Source organism: Pleurodeles waltl, chromosome 3_1 (genome assembly GCF_031143425.1).
Source record: "Pleurodeles waltl isolate 20211129_DDA chromosome 3_1, aPleWal1.hap1.20221129, whole genome shotgun sequence".
Classification (NCBI taxonomy): Eukaryota; Metazoa; Chordata; class Amphibia; order Caudata; family Salamandridae; genus Pleurodeles; species Pleurodeles waltl.
In genome coordinates, this window is record NC_090440.1 from 168,552,498 (window position 1) to 168,570,504 (window position 18,007).

Here is an 18,007-nt window from a genome sequence, read left to right on the forward strand (position 1 = left end):
ATACAGTCTATCTGGAGGTGCAACTCGCGGTTACGGGTTTCTATGTAGTCATTAGTTGCTGTTGCATCAGGAAACTCTTGAAGATTCTGGTGAATTATCACGATCTCTGACGTACTGTCAAGCAGAGTCACTGCCCACGTCTTGCTCTAAAGCAATATTCTCAATGGGCGACATATTTTGCCGAAGTTCCTGCAACCTTCTTTTTGAATTGGGTTTTTATTGTGGAAGTTTCTCTTCCTTTTTTTAATTTTTATTATTACGTCACACCAGCGATGTGAGACCTTTGGTTTCACACTCTTCCTGTCGTCGTTCTGACCGCACACCTCTCTCACTCAGTTTGTCAGACGAGTCCTAAAAAGGAAAGAGAAGGGTGTGTATCAATATGCTAATACCCGTCAGGCTGTTTACATGTATCATGGTTGCGTAGGTTGTAGCACCTTTCAGAGGTCTCTCCCGGCGGAGAATCTCCCTGTGATTTTGTTTTTTCTTTATTATTTGTTTTCTGTTTATCCCAGAGTTTTTTTTAGAAGACTCTGGTGCTTGCTTGGTATTGTCCTTTTGGGAACTACCCTTAAGCAGTGGCTTATTTGGTCTGGCACCTAAATTATCTTGACCTATACTAGGGAATAATTTCTAGTAACTTGCAATCCTGATCTACTAGTGAAACTTGTACCAGTTGTTGGTGTATTTCCAATATAGCTGCTTCCCCTTTAATGGTGCCCCAAATTATTGAGGATACTGTGCAAAACTGCCAATTAATTTCATCCCTAAAGCCAGGGCTGGGCAGCACCTTATTCATTCTTAATTTGGTTGCGCACTTCTGGTAAGACAAAGTGACGGTGTACCATGTGTTATGGTATATAGTGTAGGAATGACTGTACCCCATGTGGCACAGTTGTCTATTGATCGCACCATTCCAAGTTGCAAGCACATTGTGAGAATTCTATGTTTATCTAGGAGTCCTGTACAGGTAAACACTGTTTAAAGCTGATTTCTTTTTTTGTGCAATCCAAATCAGGAGCTCCTCCCGTTTGGTGAGCACCTTTTGTGGGTACCTTACCCATAATAGCCTTTATTGTTACTAGGTTTAACCCAGGCATAGCCAATTGTGCTTGTACAGGTCGAATGTTTTTCACTGGTGCTGTAGTTAGGGTGCACATTATGAACTGTTTTAAGCGCCTGTATAGATTAACTGCATTAGTATATGAGGGACATAAGCCGGCTGCTGCCAAGTTTTGTACATTAGGATATGATGTATAGCCAGCTAACACTGGCCATGTGACCCAGTAACTGATGAGGGGATCCAGTCCAACGTGTTCTATAACATGTGGTAGGGTGCCTTAAAACCAAATTTGGTGTTCTTGTTATGTTAATGTTGTTTCTACATTTTGATATGCTCTGTATTGTTGTGGTACATTCACCGATGAATGTATGAAGTGTTAAGGTGTTAGTATCAACTGCTGGAAAAGTGACCCAGGAGTAAAAAAAAAAACGTCAGTTCTGTATAATCCGTGTGCCTTAACCACAAACATAATATCACCCCCTTATTTGCTAGCCCGTTTTGAAATAAATGTTGTGTAAGTGCTTGTCTGCAAATAACAGGACTATTAATTGGATTTGCCATTTGTATAGAATTCAGAGAAGGGAAGTACTACAGCAGGGTATCCTTTTAAAGATTAAGGCTTGAACAATCTGCAGACAAATACAGGTGCTTCCTGTACAGTTGAGGAAGATAATGTCACTAACATGACCGACATCTCCGCTTTATGGTGAATAGGGCACCTTTGGCACACAAGAGAAAACTACTCGGGGGAAGGACCCATTTAAAAAGTACCAGGGGCCACGTTGGGCACTATGTGGTGCAGTTCTTATTATGAAACATGACTGCGTGTTTGGGATAGCAGAACTTCAGAATATGGGTTACTGAGTCTTTCCACACCATCAGAAACTGTCGGGCCGGTTTCAGGCTAGCTCGCAACGCTTCATCCAAACCCCTAACCTTACAGGGAGGAGGTGTTCTGTGGCAACCTAAAATATGACGCTCTGAATCTTCAGGAAAGCCGTGGAAACAGATATCACCCTTTTGTCATATTACTGAAGCATGCCAAGGTAAAAACACAAAGAAGATATGTGATGAGTTTTCAATGCATTTATTGAATCTAACGTAATCTTATATACAGAGAGTGAGCTGTGATAATTAGGCAGACGAAACAAAGCAACATAAAGAGCATCATGAACAGGGTGAAAACAATTAACCTTTCCACCATTGTTAGCTGGTTCTAGAAATTCTAGAGATTCCTACTTGGTCCTAATACCTCAAAGAGAGCATATTTGGGTGTACCCTTCTACCTGCCCAAGCCAAGGGATTAGCCTTTGCCTCATACCCGAAATAGATGTCAGGAGTTTGCTTGTGTGGTGAATGGCAATATTAGTCACAAGGCTTGTGGAAAAGTGCCAGTAAAGCTGCATTGTCAAGCAAATCAGTCCCAAAGATGGTCGTGTCTCGAATTCCCCTCTTCCCCTTCCAGTCAGCGCATTGCTTATTTAATAAAACTGCACTGTGTTACAAGATGCAGCTCTTATGTGATGCTTTGTCTTGGTATTAGAAGTTACCCAGAATATCTCATTCCATATGTAGCCTTGGACGAAGTGTTTCTAATTGTGTGTTAAGAAAGCTAACTAGAAACAAACGTCATGTACCTTGCCTTCAATGCAGCTCTTACGTGATGGCTTGTCTTGGTATTAGAAGCTGTTGCCAAAACTGGCAAAACGGCATCCAGAATCGCTCTTTCCATATGTAGTCTTGGAAAAAGTGTTCCTGATTGTGTGTCAAGAAAGCTAACTAGAAACAAACATCATGTACCCTGCCTTCTCAGAATAATATTGAGCAAGTCTGTATATTAAAAATAATACTGCTAAAACGTTCTATAGCTAATATGTACAACATGTAAAATGTGCAATGCAAAAAGACCAACAAAAAAAAAACGGGGCAACAACCCGGTCCAAGATGGACATCACTACAGGGCCTCTTCTGCATTTGACTCTCAGTGGTAGTTGTGGTAGAGCAGTCAAGGCTCCCTCTGCAGTGACGTAGATACAGGTCAGTGAACAGAACTCAAACTCAAAGTGCAAACAGTAGGACAATAAATGAATGTCCAGCCAAATACTTTCTTTTATTATTCTTTCTAACTCAACACAAGTAAAGAAATGCAACATTCACATGCAACAACACAATCAACTTTGAGGATGGGGCTCTAGTAGTTGTCAGGCAAAGCCCTGTCCCACCCCCCTTCATGTAATGTGTTTGGGCTTATTCCCCATTCACTGGGAATGCACTTTAGTAGGCTGTACTCAAGAGTTCCCTTTGACTCTTTAGTCATAAGTGTCTATGGGGTAGCAGCATCTTCAGCAGCTAATCTCCCAGGGCCCATAAGGCCCTAGTTCAAGTCTTACCTGCTCCTGCAGCATGGAAGCATTAGTCGTTACAGGGGGTGCCCTCAGTGAGGTTGCATGCAAAATCAGATCCTGCTTGATGAAGTGGGGCTGGTCGCAATACATGCAGCAGTGTCATGCGTGCGCAGGCCCACTCTCCAGAGTGGAGCAACAGCTCTCCCCAGCGATTGGAGCAGCTTCTAGCTCAAAGTGATGCAATAAGTCAAGTTCTTCTCAGCAAAGGAATTTAATCCTTCGACTCCAGACTGGAGTCTGGTGTGGGCTAGTTGCCCTCCTCGGCATCCTCCTGGTCCTCAAAGGTCAGATCTCTTGGGGCGGCTAGAGACGTTGGCAACTGCCTGAAGTCTTTGGTGATTTGTAACTGGCAGCCCCTCTTGGCACACATGGTTGCTGCAGTACATTCTGGACGCAACATAGACTCCTCAGGTGCAATCGTCCACACCACGGTGACACCCCCTGGCACACAGGGTTACCACTCAGGTATTCACTAGCCATGGCCCGCTGGTTGCGGAACTACTTCCGGTGGCCCCCTATGGCATACAGGGTGACTACAACAAGGATGTGTGGGCTCGGCATCCTTCGCACAATGCTCTACTCTTGGCACAGTGTATGGCAGCACTGTCCTGCCATACAGGGGCCACCGAAAACTGTCCTGCACACGGGCCCTGACTTGATCAGTGGACAACCAAATCGTAAAATATTGCACAGGGAATTCTCATGGTAGGGCTTCCCAAAGGACCTCGCTCCCTCCAACGCTCTCCTCTTCCTCACAGGGCACATTGCTCTTAGCAAGCAGACAGGCACTGGTGCTCCAGGCCAGGTGGACCTGGTTTCCCAGAGTCATGTCCACACATCAAGGAGGGAGATTAGCAGGCCTAGGCCCCAGTCCTGGTCAAAGGCAGAAGTCTTGCTGCGATTCCCCTTCTCACAGAGCCCATCTGCAGATGACAAATTATTGGGGACTCAACCTCCCCCTTGAATAGTCTTTTTCCAGATTTCAAATGTGATTTAGGGCCTGAGCCTTTGAAGTTTTATGATGAGGTTCTGCTTCTTTTGAAGTGGACACCTCTTCTTCTTCTTTCCTCATGAAACAGGTTTGTCACAACAGCCATGACTCAAAAGCTGTTTGACGCACAACACAATACATGGGAGTGACCAGAGTACCTGAAATATTGAAGCAGAACCACTGAAAGTAACACTTATACATAACTGGAATGATCCAAAGGTGTCCATGTTGTCACCGCTTGCTAGATTTAATCTGGGCATTAGACAGGCAATGGACACGCTAGCACCGGCGAGGATCTCTGCTTCCCGTACTAGGAAGAAACCCAATCAACCTTGGTTCTCTCAAGCCCTCAAAATCTTACAGAGAAAATACCGGCAGAAGGAACGCTGCTGGAAACTCAGCCTTTGTGAAGCCGAGAGGGTGGATCTCAAGCTCGCACTTAACACTTACAAAGAAGCCTGTCGGGTAGCCAAATCGGACTATTTTACACAATTAGCGAAGCAGCCAACTCTTCTAGAGAGCTATTTAGAACCGTTAATGTTCTCACCACTCCCTTAGGCACTCCCAAAGTAGAAAATTCTCAAGACTTCTGTAATAAAGTAGCCAATTTTTTTTAATGTAAAGTTCTTGACATTTATTCCAGCTTTAGGTTGGATAAGAAACCAGCTAACCCGTCCCCCCGGTCAACTATTCATCCTCACCCGGGGGTGACAACTAACGGGGTGCCAGACAAGCCACTCTTACTCTCAAAGTTTAAGATGCCCTCTCATGAGGTTTTGTGTAAACTGCTCTTGGAAGGTAAATCTGGCTGCCCTATGGATCCCTGCCCCCCAGCTATCCTCCAATTAGTACCAGAGCTAGTGGTTTCTATGCTGGCCCCTATTTTTCAGGAAGTGCTTGCAACGGGCCTATACCCCAGGGTATGGAAAGAAACCACTATTATCCCGTTAAAAAAGAAGGCAGCTGGCAAACTCGATGACTTGACGAACTTACGCCCAATAGCCCTTCTCCCCTATGCGGCCAAAATCTTAGAAAAACATCTTAATAAAGAATTGGTTGATTTCCTGTCTGCCTCTAAGGGCTTGGACAGCTCGCAACATGGTTTTCGGTAATCCCACAGCACTGAATCAGCTCTCATTGCATCATCGGACACCATACGCAGACTGGTGGATAAGGGGCAGGGGGTCTTTCTGGTGTTATTGGACCTGTCGGCAGCTTTTGACACCATTGCTCCCCATATCCTGCTAGACCGTTTATATCAGGCAGGTATTAGAGACCAGGCTCTTAAACTGATCGAATCTTTTCTATCTGACAGGTGGGCCACAGTTAGTAGTGGCGACTTTAGATCCCCTGCCTACCTCCTGCCGTGTGGGGTCCCTCAGGGCTCCTCCTTAAGCCCAACGCTATTCAACGTGTACGTAGCACCGCTGGCAGAGCTGGTTTGCTCTTTTGGCTTTATTCCTACTTCATATGCAGACGATACTCAAATCATCATCCCTATTGATAAAGACCTTGAAGAAGTGGCCATCCGCTTCAACGCCTGTATGACAGCAGTGAATCATTGGATGAAGACCAACTGGTTGAAACTCAACTGTGAAAAAACGGAGATTTTTTGCTTTGGAATTGGAAGGGTACATTGGTCTTCTAGCTGGTGGCCTGAAGAATGTGGGACGCTTCCTGTTCCACGGTCTACCTCAAAAAATTTAGGAGTAGTATTTGATGAGCAACTGTCTTTTAAACCTCAGGTCAATCTGATAATTAAGACCTGTCTGTGGACTATGAAGAAATTAAAAAAAATATTTCCTTTTATTCCACAAGCCTGCAGAACTACTGTAATTTTGGCTTTAGTCATTTCCAGATTGGATTATGGAAATGTGCTTTTACTCAATCTGGATAAAGAATCTTTGCACAAACTACAGTTGATGCAGAACACTGCTGCCAGGCTTTTATTAAAATTGCCTCGCGGGGCCTCTGTTAAGAGGTGCCTTAAAGATCTACACTGGCTTCCGGTAATCCAGCGGCTCTCTTTTAAGGCTCTCTGCATCACCCACAAGGCTGTCCATGGGATTGGGCCTAAGGCATTAACCACCAAGCTGCAATGGCACAGGCCGAATCGGCTGTTGCACTCGGCCTGTGCCTATCAAATTCAAACAACCCGCACTAAGAAAGTAAAGTGGGGAGACAGAGCATTTACCATTGCGGCTGCTAAAATCTGGAACTCTCTACCATTGAACATTAGGCAAGAACATAACTATTTAATATTTAGGAAATTGGTCAAGACCTGGCTGTTTCCTCTATAGTTTGGGAGTTTTCCGGTTAAGTTACCCCGCCTCACCCAGTTAGCGCTTCGATGCCCTTGGGCCGGAATGCGCTTTATAAATACTCAATACATACATACATACATACATGTCAGCTACAGTGATACTCGCACCTAAAAGGTTAACAATCACTTCCCTGATCAGCCCCATCTCCCTTCCTGAAATGTGTCCGGGCTCATTCTTGTGATCTATCACTGAATCAAAGAGCAACCTAGTGAACTGCAAAGCAAGTCTTTCTCTTCCCTGTAGTGTGTGTCCCTCCCAGCTCACAGGAATGCATCAATCCACTATTCTGACTGGCAGGCCTGGGCTTCCCAAATGGAACCCCTGTTCTCCATACAACATACTATTGCAGGCACACTCAGTGTACATTGACAGCACATATGACAGCATGTCCAGCACTGTTACGTCTATGTGTTGTGCCCTTTTATGTACACATGCATTTAGTACACACACTCAGTCTGCACACACCGTCCTGAACTGGAGATTTTTATTTTTATTTTACCAGGGTGTGTTATTTTTAAAACACACACACTGCCAGCACACGTACTCACCATGTGTACTATGCACAACACTTCACCATTCATATATTGTACTTAGCACAAGAATACATACATCCAGCACATGCTCTCAATGCACAAGCACTGCACAGCACTACATCTTTCATGTCATGTATTCCTCACAGTCATACATACACTTAGCACATGCACTAAACTCACATGTACTACACAGTCCTGCTCTATCCTTGTACTGAACCCGTCCAAGGCACACATATAACCAGCGCAATCACTACTTCTGTGTACACACTTACTTGATGTAGGCCAGGGGTGAGGTAGGCACACAGCAGCAGAACTTTTAAAAAGTGAAGCAGCAGAACTTTATAAGTATGAGTGAGTCTGTAAGCCTCACTCTAGTTGCTTAGCTCCTGCTTAAGGCAGTAGCCTTCTGCCAATATGAGTGTAGTGCTTTTGGGTCCTTCCTTGTCCAACAAGACCACAATCAGTGAGACAGGCCTATGTCATGGCATGCAGACATGATCCTTGCTTGCCTGTGACAAAAAAACAGCATTAGCGATCCAGACAACAGTACAGTTGGGCACTCAGAGCAGGGGTACATATCCTTACCATGCAGAGGACCCTTCCGTCCCATCAGAAGGGTTTGATTGTGTGGGAATGTTTTATGTAGACAGAGAGGGTCAACAACAACCCTTAAAACAGTCTGGCTGTGGGGTGTTGTTTTCTATATGGTTGCCAGATCAGTACATTTGTAATCATTTTATGGAACTCAATAACATTATAAGATGTCCTAGTGTGACAGAGAAGCGCTCGGCAGTATCCCCAGATAGTGAAAGGTAGTCTGAAATATGTTATTATTGATAGTTGAATGTAAAACTGTGCCTCAGATGGGAAAACATGAACAGGCTGCACCTTGATGATCCATTAAATTTACCAAAAGGAACACATTTTTGAGTTTCAATTTAAAATTCTGCATACTCCCAAGAGTTGCCTGCTCTTCTTAAGCTATTACTTGAATATAATAATTTATCTTCTAATTAGTCCTTCAAATTGCACTTATGCTGTTCTTAAGATATGCTTAATATATTGGAAGGTACGGCCCATATTTAAATGTTAGACTTTTTAAACAGATGATCCTCTACTATGTAATTAATTAACCGTGAGAAACATATGGTTTCTTTTGAGAAATACAACACACTGTACCCCACATCAGGAGGCCAACGTAATGTATTGTGTGCAGGTGGGTACAGTTGTATTGTTTTTCAAAATGGTTGGAACGCATGGGCATGAAACACAATTACAGCATTGAGGAGCTGAAATATGCCTGAGTATTCACTGGATGTTTGTCAATATTATTTAATCTAAGAACAAACTGCAACCGGATGCAAGTTGTAAGTCATTTTCTGTGAACAATACCCTCAAATCCAAAAAGCACAACATATACAAAGGGCCAAATAATTCTTAAATATTCTTCACTTGAAGTATAATTTAGTTAGATATGCAGTGGTTACCTCCAACAGTGGTTCCCAACCTGTGGGCCGGGGACCCCTGGGGGTCCGCAAAGCCTCCTCAGGGGGTCCGCGGCTGCTTAAAACATTTAATAATATTAGGTCCCAGCTATCAGTAATGACTCCTCAGGGGTCCCCGTGTTCCAATAATGATTCAGTGGGGGTCCCCGGGCTCCAGTATTGATAAAATGGGGGTCTGCAGAAGTCAAAAGGTTGGGAACCACTGACCTACAATATAGAGTATCACTATATCTACAGATGTCATCTTACATTTAAGAAAATACAATAGCATTAAGTTGTCCCCATGGAAATCTCGAGAAAATATTACTACAGAGAGCGTTAGCAAACCAAACAAATGCTCTCTGTGTCATTTATTGACCACTGTAAAATCTCTTAAGAGAGAAACGTCACCATTGTACATTTAGAATACACTGCAATACCCAAGCGCTACAGTTCTTATGTAAACTCTAGAATGAAAGTACGTTTTTTGTGCCTTGTCTATAAATACTTCTCTTTTGCTTTCGACAAGAAAAGGTTTAACTGACAAAATATGATAAGAAAAGTGGCATAATGCAAATGGAAGCCAAGTAGAAGCTTACTTCTAGCTTGAAATTACCATGGACACTATTTTAAACCACCTCCCTTTAAATAAAAATAGAACAAGCGGGTGTAACAGACAATTATATTGCGCTACACTGTTCGATAAACTGGTTGCTGTAATTCTGATGAAAGAAACGGTCATTCATTTTAATAAAGTAATATAGGAATTAGTCCCTATTTTCAAAAGTGTAATTTGGTGTGAAACAGACTTTATTTCTTATGTAGGCTGGCATTTAATCATACGATCCTAAAAGGTTAACACTGTTGTGTGGCGCCTTAAAGCACACAGCTTATTAACGAGTATAGAGAAAATAATGGTACTACCTCTCACATTTAAGAATCTGCATGTACTATTAAGACAATACACAAGTTAATCCTTCATAAATGCATGGTATTAATTAGATACCCGATAACAGTAGCTTTAGATGCCGTAATAATGAGAGAATTCATATATAGCAGACAGCTGAGGGTCAGATCTAAAAATCCTAAATGGTACTACCGAAGGCAATGTTCTTTTTAGTTTCAATACCTGGATTTATAACATATTTCTCATAACACTCTTTAACATTAATGTCTATATTTGTAAGATAAAATGCTCACAATTTTTGCCTTCCTCTAAGACAGTCTTATTATCAAGAGGGCATATGGCAAGGTATTGAAGCAGGTTAACTTTAAAGGGCTATACGTAACATTAAAACAGCAACCACTGCAGTTGTATTACGTAAATAAGAAATACTTTGAGGACATTTGAAGTCTCATTTGCTCTCAACCTCTTTGTCCATGTGATTACAGCAATAATATGTACGTTTCTAGGAAATTCAGTTATAAAAGAAATGGTCAATGTCCACCTGTCTGGTTCCTGGCAGAATTTATAGCCCAATAAGTCTTTTTTTAGTCTAGCACTTGCAATACTAATTTACCCCAAAGTGTAGAAATTAGCAATGTTATTTTGAAAAACAATATAAGTATACAGTGTTTACATAAACTTTCTGCCCATCCCGAGAGACAACTGAGCCACAATTTTTTTTTTGCATATAGATATATTTTCTCTTTTTACTGGCAATGATTTTATTACAATACAACAACTAAAAACTTGACTCGTCATATATGGAAAGTGAATCTCCAGTGGGATTTTAAGACACAGGATACTCATGAAAAAGGCATACACCAACTATAGGTTACTAAGACTTCCTTTGCGTTTCACATGAGAGCTATAGCTAAAGTCAGTTGTCATCTCATCTTAAGGAAAAAAATATGCAAATACATATAAAACAAAAAACGCTCTGTCAGATATTACATATAAAATACCAGAATCCAACTTATTCTGAATAAATGCAATATAGGCACTGTCCCAGTCTTATTTTTACATGTAAATAAATCTCACCTTGCTTGATGTGAAAGAAGTTGCCGCTTTAGTAATGAGCACATCAACGTGATGTTATGTTAGAGCAGTTTTCTTGAGAGTAAGTGCAAAGCAAATGCAGTACTACCACACAGAGCAAGGATTTCAGTATCTAGACTTCTGGACAGTTGATACCGATTATGATCATTTAAAATATTTGAGGCACAAATGCTACAAATAAAAACTAAGTCATTAGTGTAATAAGTCTAGAAACAACATAAGACAGCAATTCAAATATTTCAATAAGAAATGTTCCAATACTAACTCCTTAATTTTGTTGTTCCCAGAAAGGATGGCACAGCTTACTTGCTGATAACGTGAGGTATGAATAGCAATATGGCAATGCTTTATAGGTTGAGCTACAGGGTGAAGCAGTTATGATTTATACACAGAGCACAATCAAGTCCAAAATCAAACTTGGAATTCCATCTCCGGAAAAGCACTTTGTGACTGTTAAGAAAGTCTGCGATTATTCAACAGTACCCTTCTCTCTTTGGAAAACTGTTAGGGAATGGTAATCAGGCACAGACGGCATGTCCTGGGTTGTCTTTCTTGAGTCTTGCCTCTTAAGTTTCTGAGGATGTGCCATTTTTTCCAGGAACTGTTGATCCTCTTTATAACAGAGCACAACTATTCTTCTCTTTTTCCTTTTCCCGTTGGTCTTTTCCTCTGCGATCACTGCTTCCTGGATGTTGTCCGGCTGCAAGTGAGCCATGTTGAGGTGTATGCTGGCCCTCCTAAAAACAGATTTAAAAGTTTTTTTGTTTTTTAATTTGACATATTCTAGCTTTCTTTATACTCAGACTTTAACCCAATGCTAATCCCACAATCTATTAATTTCAAATAACAAGCCATTTTTACATGTGTTTCTCTTCATATTTTTGGGGCTGTTAAGGGAAGGAAAAACTACTAACCTGTAACAGTAGTTCTCCAGCACTGATACCCTATATATTCACACCCTTTAAGAAAACTTCCAGGCCACCAAGCTGGACGTTGGAAAGACTCCAAATGGTATTGTTTTCAAATAAATGAACATGCTTTTACATTTCCACTTTTGAGAAGTATTTTTTAATATGACGAACTAAAGAAAAAAGTTTGAACTCCTGCACGAAATGAATATAGCTTACTTCGGCTAAGAGAGTGATTCTTTGATATCTCGTTCCTTGTTCAATTAAACTCTAATCAGTTAGGAAGAATGTTTTGTTGGGGGAGGATACCTTTGCTGGAGAAGTACTGCTCAGGTTAAGTAACTTTCATTCTCCAGCCAGAGGTGCTTCAGGAATTAACAAGTTACTTGCCTTCAGTAATGCTTTTGCTTGTTGATACTCATGACACAGATTCCTCACCTTTAGGGTTTGCTCAAGTGCCAGAATCAATCCAGAGAATTATATTCACAATGCGCACATACAGCTGTGCAGTGACTCAGTACCTCCATGGAAGTGATGGTGCAGAACTACATGTAAGGGTCACACCTGCAAACTGACATCAGTTTCTTGCATATTTTCTCCTTCTGTGCAATCAGGCACTGAATGTAGAACGAATTACCTCTGACAGCGTGTTAACCACCTTTTTGGATGTTAAAGAGGCCATTCTTGGGGCATAAGAGTGCCAAGCCACAAGATGGCCACACACCTGTGAGACTTCTTAGGTAGAGGAGTATAATCCTACAAAAGCCATCTTCATGAGTGCCCACTGCTGGTCCCAATAAGTACTGGAGACACTGGATGGGCAAATGGATTTGAGATTATGTTGAATGAAGCATGACGATGAAGATGGGAGCCACTGGATTGGATCCTCCACCAAGCAGCCATTCTGCCAATAGTGGGCCCATCTGCCTGGGGATCAGTATCTGAGATGGCAGAGGCCCATGCCACAGTTTGTGGGGCAGAGCTTCAAACCTGATATATGGTCTTATGAGCGGGGCCTGCCCACATCAAACCAGAGGGTGTGAGGACCAGAGACCTGCGCGGGGCCTTAAACGGCTGTACTGCATGCACGCCCTGCTGGACTGACTGGGGCAGAGTGGGCCTTGCAGCACTGGGACTAACAGCAAGGCCACTGTGGAGGTGAGTAGACCTTCAAGTCCATATGCGGTTTGTTAGAAATGGGGTTCCTGGTTGGCTAGGGTATGCACCCAAGCCAGGCAGAACCCACCACTCTATAGTCAGGGTAAGGGAGCTACACACCCCAAATAAACCCTGCTCACCCCCTTGGTAGCTTGGCCACAGCAGTCAGGCTTATTCCAGTGGCAATGTGTAAAACATTTGCCTAACACACAACAGTGACACAATAAATACATCACAAATGGGTCTCCACACAATAGTATGTAAAACTATAATATACTATAATTCATAAATCATAGACCAGAACAACCTAAAACAGTTATTACCTTTCCAACCAGGCAACTGTCAACCATCACGATGAGTGAAAATACAAGAAACATTTCCACATTGCACAGGTCATGAAAATACACCCTCCCAATGCATACAGGGCAGATCCTGAAATATGCTTGCTATCCTGATGGGGTAAAAACATCACATAATATCACATCAGGTCATGAATTGCAGCATAAATACCAAGAGCATAAAATACACAAAGTAATCCCTCAAAACACTTTCTGCATGAAGAACACTGTGCATCTATGTGTCTCTCAGGGGTCATATGGAAGTTGCTCCCCCATGTCAACTACAGGAGCTCCTACCCCTGTAATTACAGTGCAAAGGAACAGGACCCCCATCGAGGATTCCCTCCCCAACTGCCAGCCACGTTGTGAAAGCCCCCGCAACAGGTATGTCACCAGTAAGGAGGCGGCGCACACACACCTCCCATGTCGGCTGGGAGACCTCTCCCGATCTCCCTGCGTGCAGCGTTGACAGTGTGGCTGCCCATGAGCATGCGGTGTTCCCAGCATGCCCTCAGCTGTGGTGCTCCTGACACGGGCCGGCTGCCGACAGCGGGCGCTCTCACGGCGCCCGGCCCTCAGTCGGAGTTTTGTCCGGCAGTGCGAGAAGTGCACTGCACCTGCCGGGCCTGTTCAGCGCGGAGTGGCTCCTCTGTAAGACGGCAATCCCACCTGGTCAGGGTTCCCCCCCCTCCTGGAGGGTTATGGTTCTGCTGGGCAGCCAGGCTCCTCCTGCGCTCCAGGTAAAGTGCTCCACATGCTCTGGCCTAGAAGCGACCACACGCACTGTTTAGGATTCAGGGGAGCATCTCCGCCTGCACTATACGAGGCAAACTCCAACGCTCCCCAGCGTTGACAAAGCACTTCACGACATACCTGAATGTAGAATTTGGGAAGGGGGCACAACATCCCGACCCTGGAGAACAACTGGTGAGCACTAGGGCAGAGAGGCAGGAAGAAGGTCCACACACTGGCATCTTCAGCAAAGTAGCACTTTCACTGGCAGCCAAGCAGGTCAGCACACTAAAGCAAAGTCATGTGGTGGTTTCCTCTGGCAGCATAGCAATTGTCTGGTGCAGCATGTAGAGCCGGCAGCATCTGGCTACAAGTCCCACGCAGTGTCTAAAACATGGGGCTACAACACTTGTACTGAAAAGGTCTTTGATCTAGGGGGCACTTCAAAATAACTTCAGAAGTGCACACAACTCCTTTCACCCGAGACCTGGTTACAGACATCAGTAGGGGATAAACAAGCCCTTTGTGTGAGGGCAGGACACAGCCTATACAAATGTAAGTGCACCCCGCCTCCCACTCTCCCAGACCAGGAAGACCACTCAGTATGCAGATGTAATCCTGTTACAAACTCCACCATCCCTGTGTGATGGCTGTTTGGAAATTATGCACAAAAGCCATCTGTCACCATACCCCAGGCGTGGATTGGAGTCAGGCTGCAAAGCACAAGAGTCATAAGGACAGTGAAATGCCCACTTTCTAAAAGTAGCATTTCCACAATAGTAATAAAAAATCTACCTACACCAATTAGCTGGATTTCTCGTTATCATCCAAATCATACCCACACTACTCCTGATAGATCAGAAATGACCACTAAAGTACCTTTAAGGGAATTCCTAATGACAATGTATGAGAGGGGCAACACTCACATCAGTGAGGAACCAAATAGGCTACTAGGTTACTATCAGGGCATGCCACACAATGAAGGCACACGTCCTACCTTTTATCTAGACAGCACCTTGGCCATAGGGTTACCTAAGGACTACCTTAGGAGTGACCGATATGTAGTAAAAGGGGAGTTCCAGGCTTGGCAAGTAACTTTAGATGCCAAGTCAATGTGGCAGTAAACTGCACATGCAGGCCTTGCAGTGGCAGGGATGAGACAGGTTTGAAAGGCTACTTCTGTGGGTGGCGCAAGCTGCGCTGCAGGACCACTAGCACTATTTAATTTACAGGCCCTGGATATATGGGATACCACTGTACAAGGGACTTATAGGTAAATTAAATGTACTAAACAGGTGTAAGCTAATCATACTAAGTTTAAAGAAGAGAGCACATGCACTTTAGCACTGATCAGCAGTGATAAAGTGCCCAAAGTCCTAAAGTGAACAAAAGAGGGTCAGAAAAACTTGGGAAAAAAGGCAAACGTTTTGGGGATGACTCTGCAAAAAAGGGACTAGTCCAACACGACCCCCCACCGGCCTAAAGCCAGGGTAGACCAACCATACCTTGATGGGCTTCCTGCTTGGGGCGATGGAACATGGCCCTGACCCACAAATGCAGGGGCACGTTTCAATTCTACGCCAATCTGAACCCAGTTGAATCCCTCTGTCTATGCTCCACAGGCAACATAAGCAAACCCTTGGAGGCTCCTTAGCTGTCGGTGGCTACAGCCAGGCCATCCAGGGGCCTCTAGTCTCTGAAATCTTTGAGTGGAGAGAGGTAGCCCCAGGTGCACAGTGTCCTCTCTCCACTCCACTTCTCGTCAGTTCTGGGATAGGGTTTGCACCCATAGGCTGGACAGAAGTCAGGGGCGAGGTTCTCCTCTCCCTCCTTCTGGGGTGTCGCACCATCCAACCAAGGAGGGTACCCTAAGAAGACCGAATGGTCAGGGGGCTGGTGACACCCATCCTGCGCAATTCTCCCACTGGTCTAAGGGTTCCACCCTGCAACTGGTCTCCCAACCCAGGGTCTGCACCCTTGGATTGAACCAGGGTCAGGGGTAAGTCCTTACTCCCCCCCCCCCCCCCCCTTTCAGAGTTCTGTACCTCCCACCAAGGAGAGTACCCCCAAAAGACACACTGGAAGGGACGGTTGTGGTAACCACCTAACCCTCCACTTCAGAGGTGACACCCTGAACCTGAACTTCCAGCCTAGAGCCTGTGCCCTCAGACTGCATCTGTTCCTGGCAAGCCAGTACTTCCTGGGGAGTATTCCTACCCCCCCAAGGGAAACGCATTTTTCATGTTTTGTGCTAGAATCTGTCTGGTGCTGATTTCCCAACCCCTGCCCATCTGTCAGAGCATGAAGCCTCCTCAGACCAGAAGTGGTGTCACCAGGGTCATTCCTGGGGGGCTCTAACCTCAGAGGTGGCCCCTGACTCTCTGGTTTCCCCATTGGGGACTGTCTCCCCCTCTCACCCCTTGTGGTGAACGAAGTACAAATAACGACGCAGGAGTCGGCCGTCAAATAGGTAAGTGATGTTTATTGTTTAGTAATGTGGATTTGTGCTTGTTGGTTTTCTCTTTTTGTCCCTCCGTCTTTCTCTGTGGGGCTACTTCGGTTCCTGGTTCTTAACCTCTTCCTTGCTTCTCTCCGATTCACAGATCTCCCGGGAAGCGCATGTGGAGAAAAGAAGGATAATAACGGTAAGTGATTTGATTTTCCTCTTTTCCTAACTGTTCCTTGCTGTCCCTCTTCTTCTGTCTTTTCTTTCTGTTCTCTCTCTTTCCGTTTTCTGCGCTTTCCTTCTCTGTATTAGTCTCCTCTTTTCTTTCCCTTCCTGTCAAGGTTTTCTTTAGTCTTCTCCTGTTCTCTTTTCTCTTTCTTCTGGGGTCTTGTCGACTGTTGTTTAACGCTTTTTCCCTTTTTGTAATGGTGTGACCTGGTGCCCGTCTTATTTCCTATGTGCTGTTCTGGGATTTCGCTCCCCTCACCAGTGCTTTATATTTTACCCCATAGTTTGCTCTCACTTGCCTTTTCTTCTTCAGCCCCCTCCCTAGTTTCTCTGTGTCCGCTCCATCCGTCCTCCCTTGTTTCTCTGTGTCCGCTCCACTCGTCCTCCCTTGTTTCTCTGTGTCCGCTCCACCCGTACTCCCTTCCCCGAATTACGGCGCTTTCACGCACCTGGGTCTGCCACGCTTCTCAAGAAGCATGGCTGGCTGTTGCGTCCGGCTTCCCAGGTCGCCGCATTGTTCCAGTCTCCTTTGTTGGCCTCGTCGTCCTTAATTCTCCGGTCGAGGAGAAATATCTCTCCGGGTCCCCAGATCCTCCAGTCTGGGGTTCTCTCCTCCGTGTCCTCTCGGTCTCTCGTTCCTACGTCTTGCTCGTCTTCTCCTTGGATCGCCTTCTCTCCCGACTCCTTCCCCTGTGGTCCCGACGCCGTCCTTCTTATTCCTCCTCCTTCTCGCGTCGTCCTGGCCGTGCCTCTCCCATTGGTGGGGCTTCTGTGGTGTTCCGGCACACCACAGGCAGCGGCAGCACAAGTCAGTAGGGTGTGCGGGTGGGTTCCGGCCAGCCCGTCACACCCCTCCACCTGGCACCCCGCACCCTCAACTCCGGAATGGTACTGCCAGACACCAGAACTGGGGGGATGCAGGTGACAGTTGCCCCCCTAGTCCCCAAGTCCCCTTGATATTTTGGGGTCCCCCTTCACAGATGACACCCTGGTACGGACTAAGTTCCCTTCCTGGGGTCCCTTCATGGTACTCTCCAAGTTCAGGGCAACCTGGGTTGTCTCCCACACCCACCGCTCCTCCTCCTCTGAGAAGGGACATGGCACCCTGCACCCACTCTGAACCTCCCCCGCCTCCCTCGGTTGGGGGAAACCTATGCCACTCTCTTTAGGATCACTCCCAAATGCATTTCCATCCCTCTAGTGCTTTGCGACAATCTTCCACAAACTTGCCCAAGACTGGTACAAAAGTTTCCTACTGCCCTTCAACCGATCCTCAGGGGTGAAGCCATACTCCCTTATTAGTGCCTCCTTCACGGGGGATAACCCTGCTTGCCACTCCTTTCTAGGGCCAGTAAGGCAGCCCTCCCCTCCTCAGGAATACAGCTCCCCATGCCA

General features: G+C 45.0%; 1 protein-coding gene across 1 annotated transcript in view; it reads right to left on the bottom strand.

The window, feature by feature from the left end:
- Positions 1–11,085: 11,085 nt before the first annotated feature.
- Positions 11,086–18,007, bottom strand: part of MINDY2 (MINDY lysine 48 deubiquitinase 2) — a 469,571-nt gene continuing 462,649 nt past the window's right edge. The window contains exon 9 of the mRNA XM_069222089.1: positions 11,086–11,539. Coding sequence (XP_069078190.1) covers positions 11,417–11,539 — 123 coding nt within the window. The 3' untranslated portion in view covers positions 11,086–11,416. The remainder of the gene's footprint in view (positions 11,540–18,007) is intronic.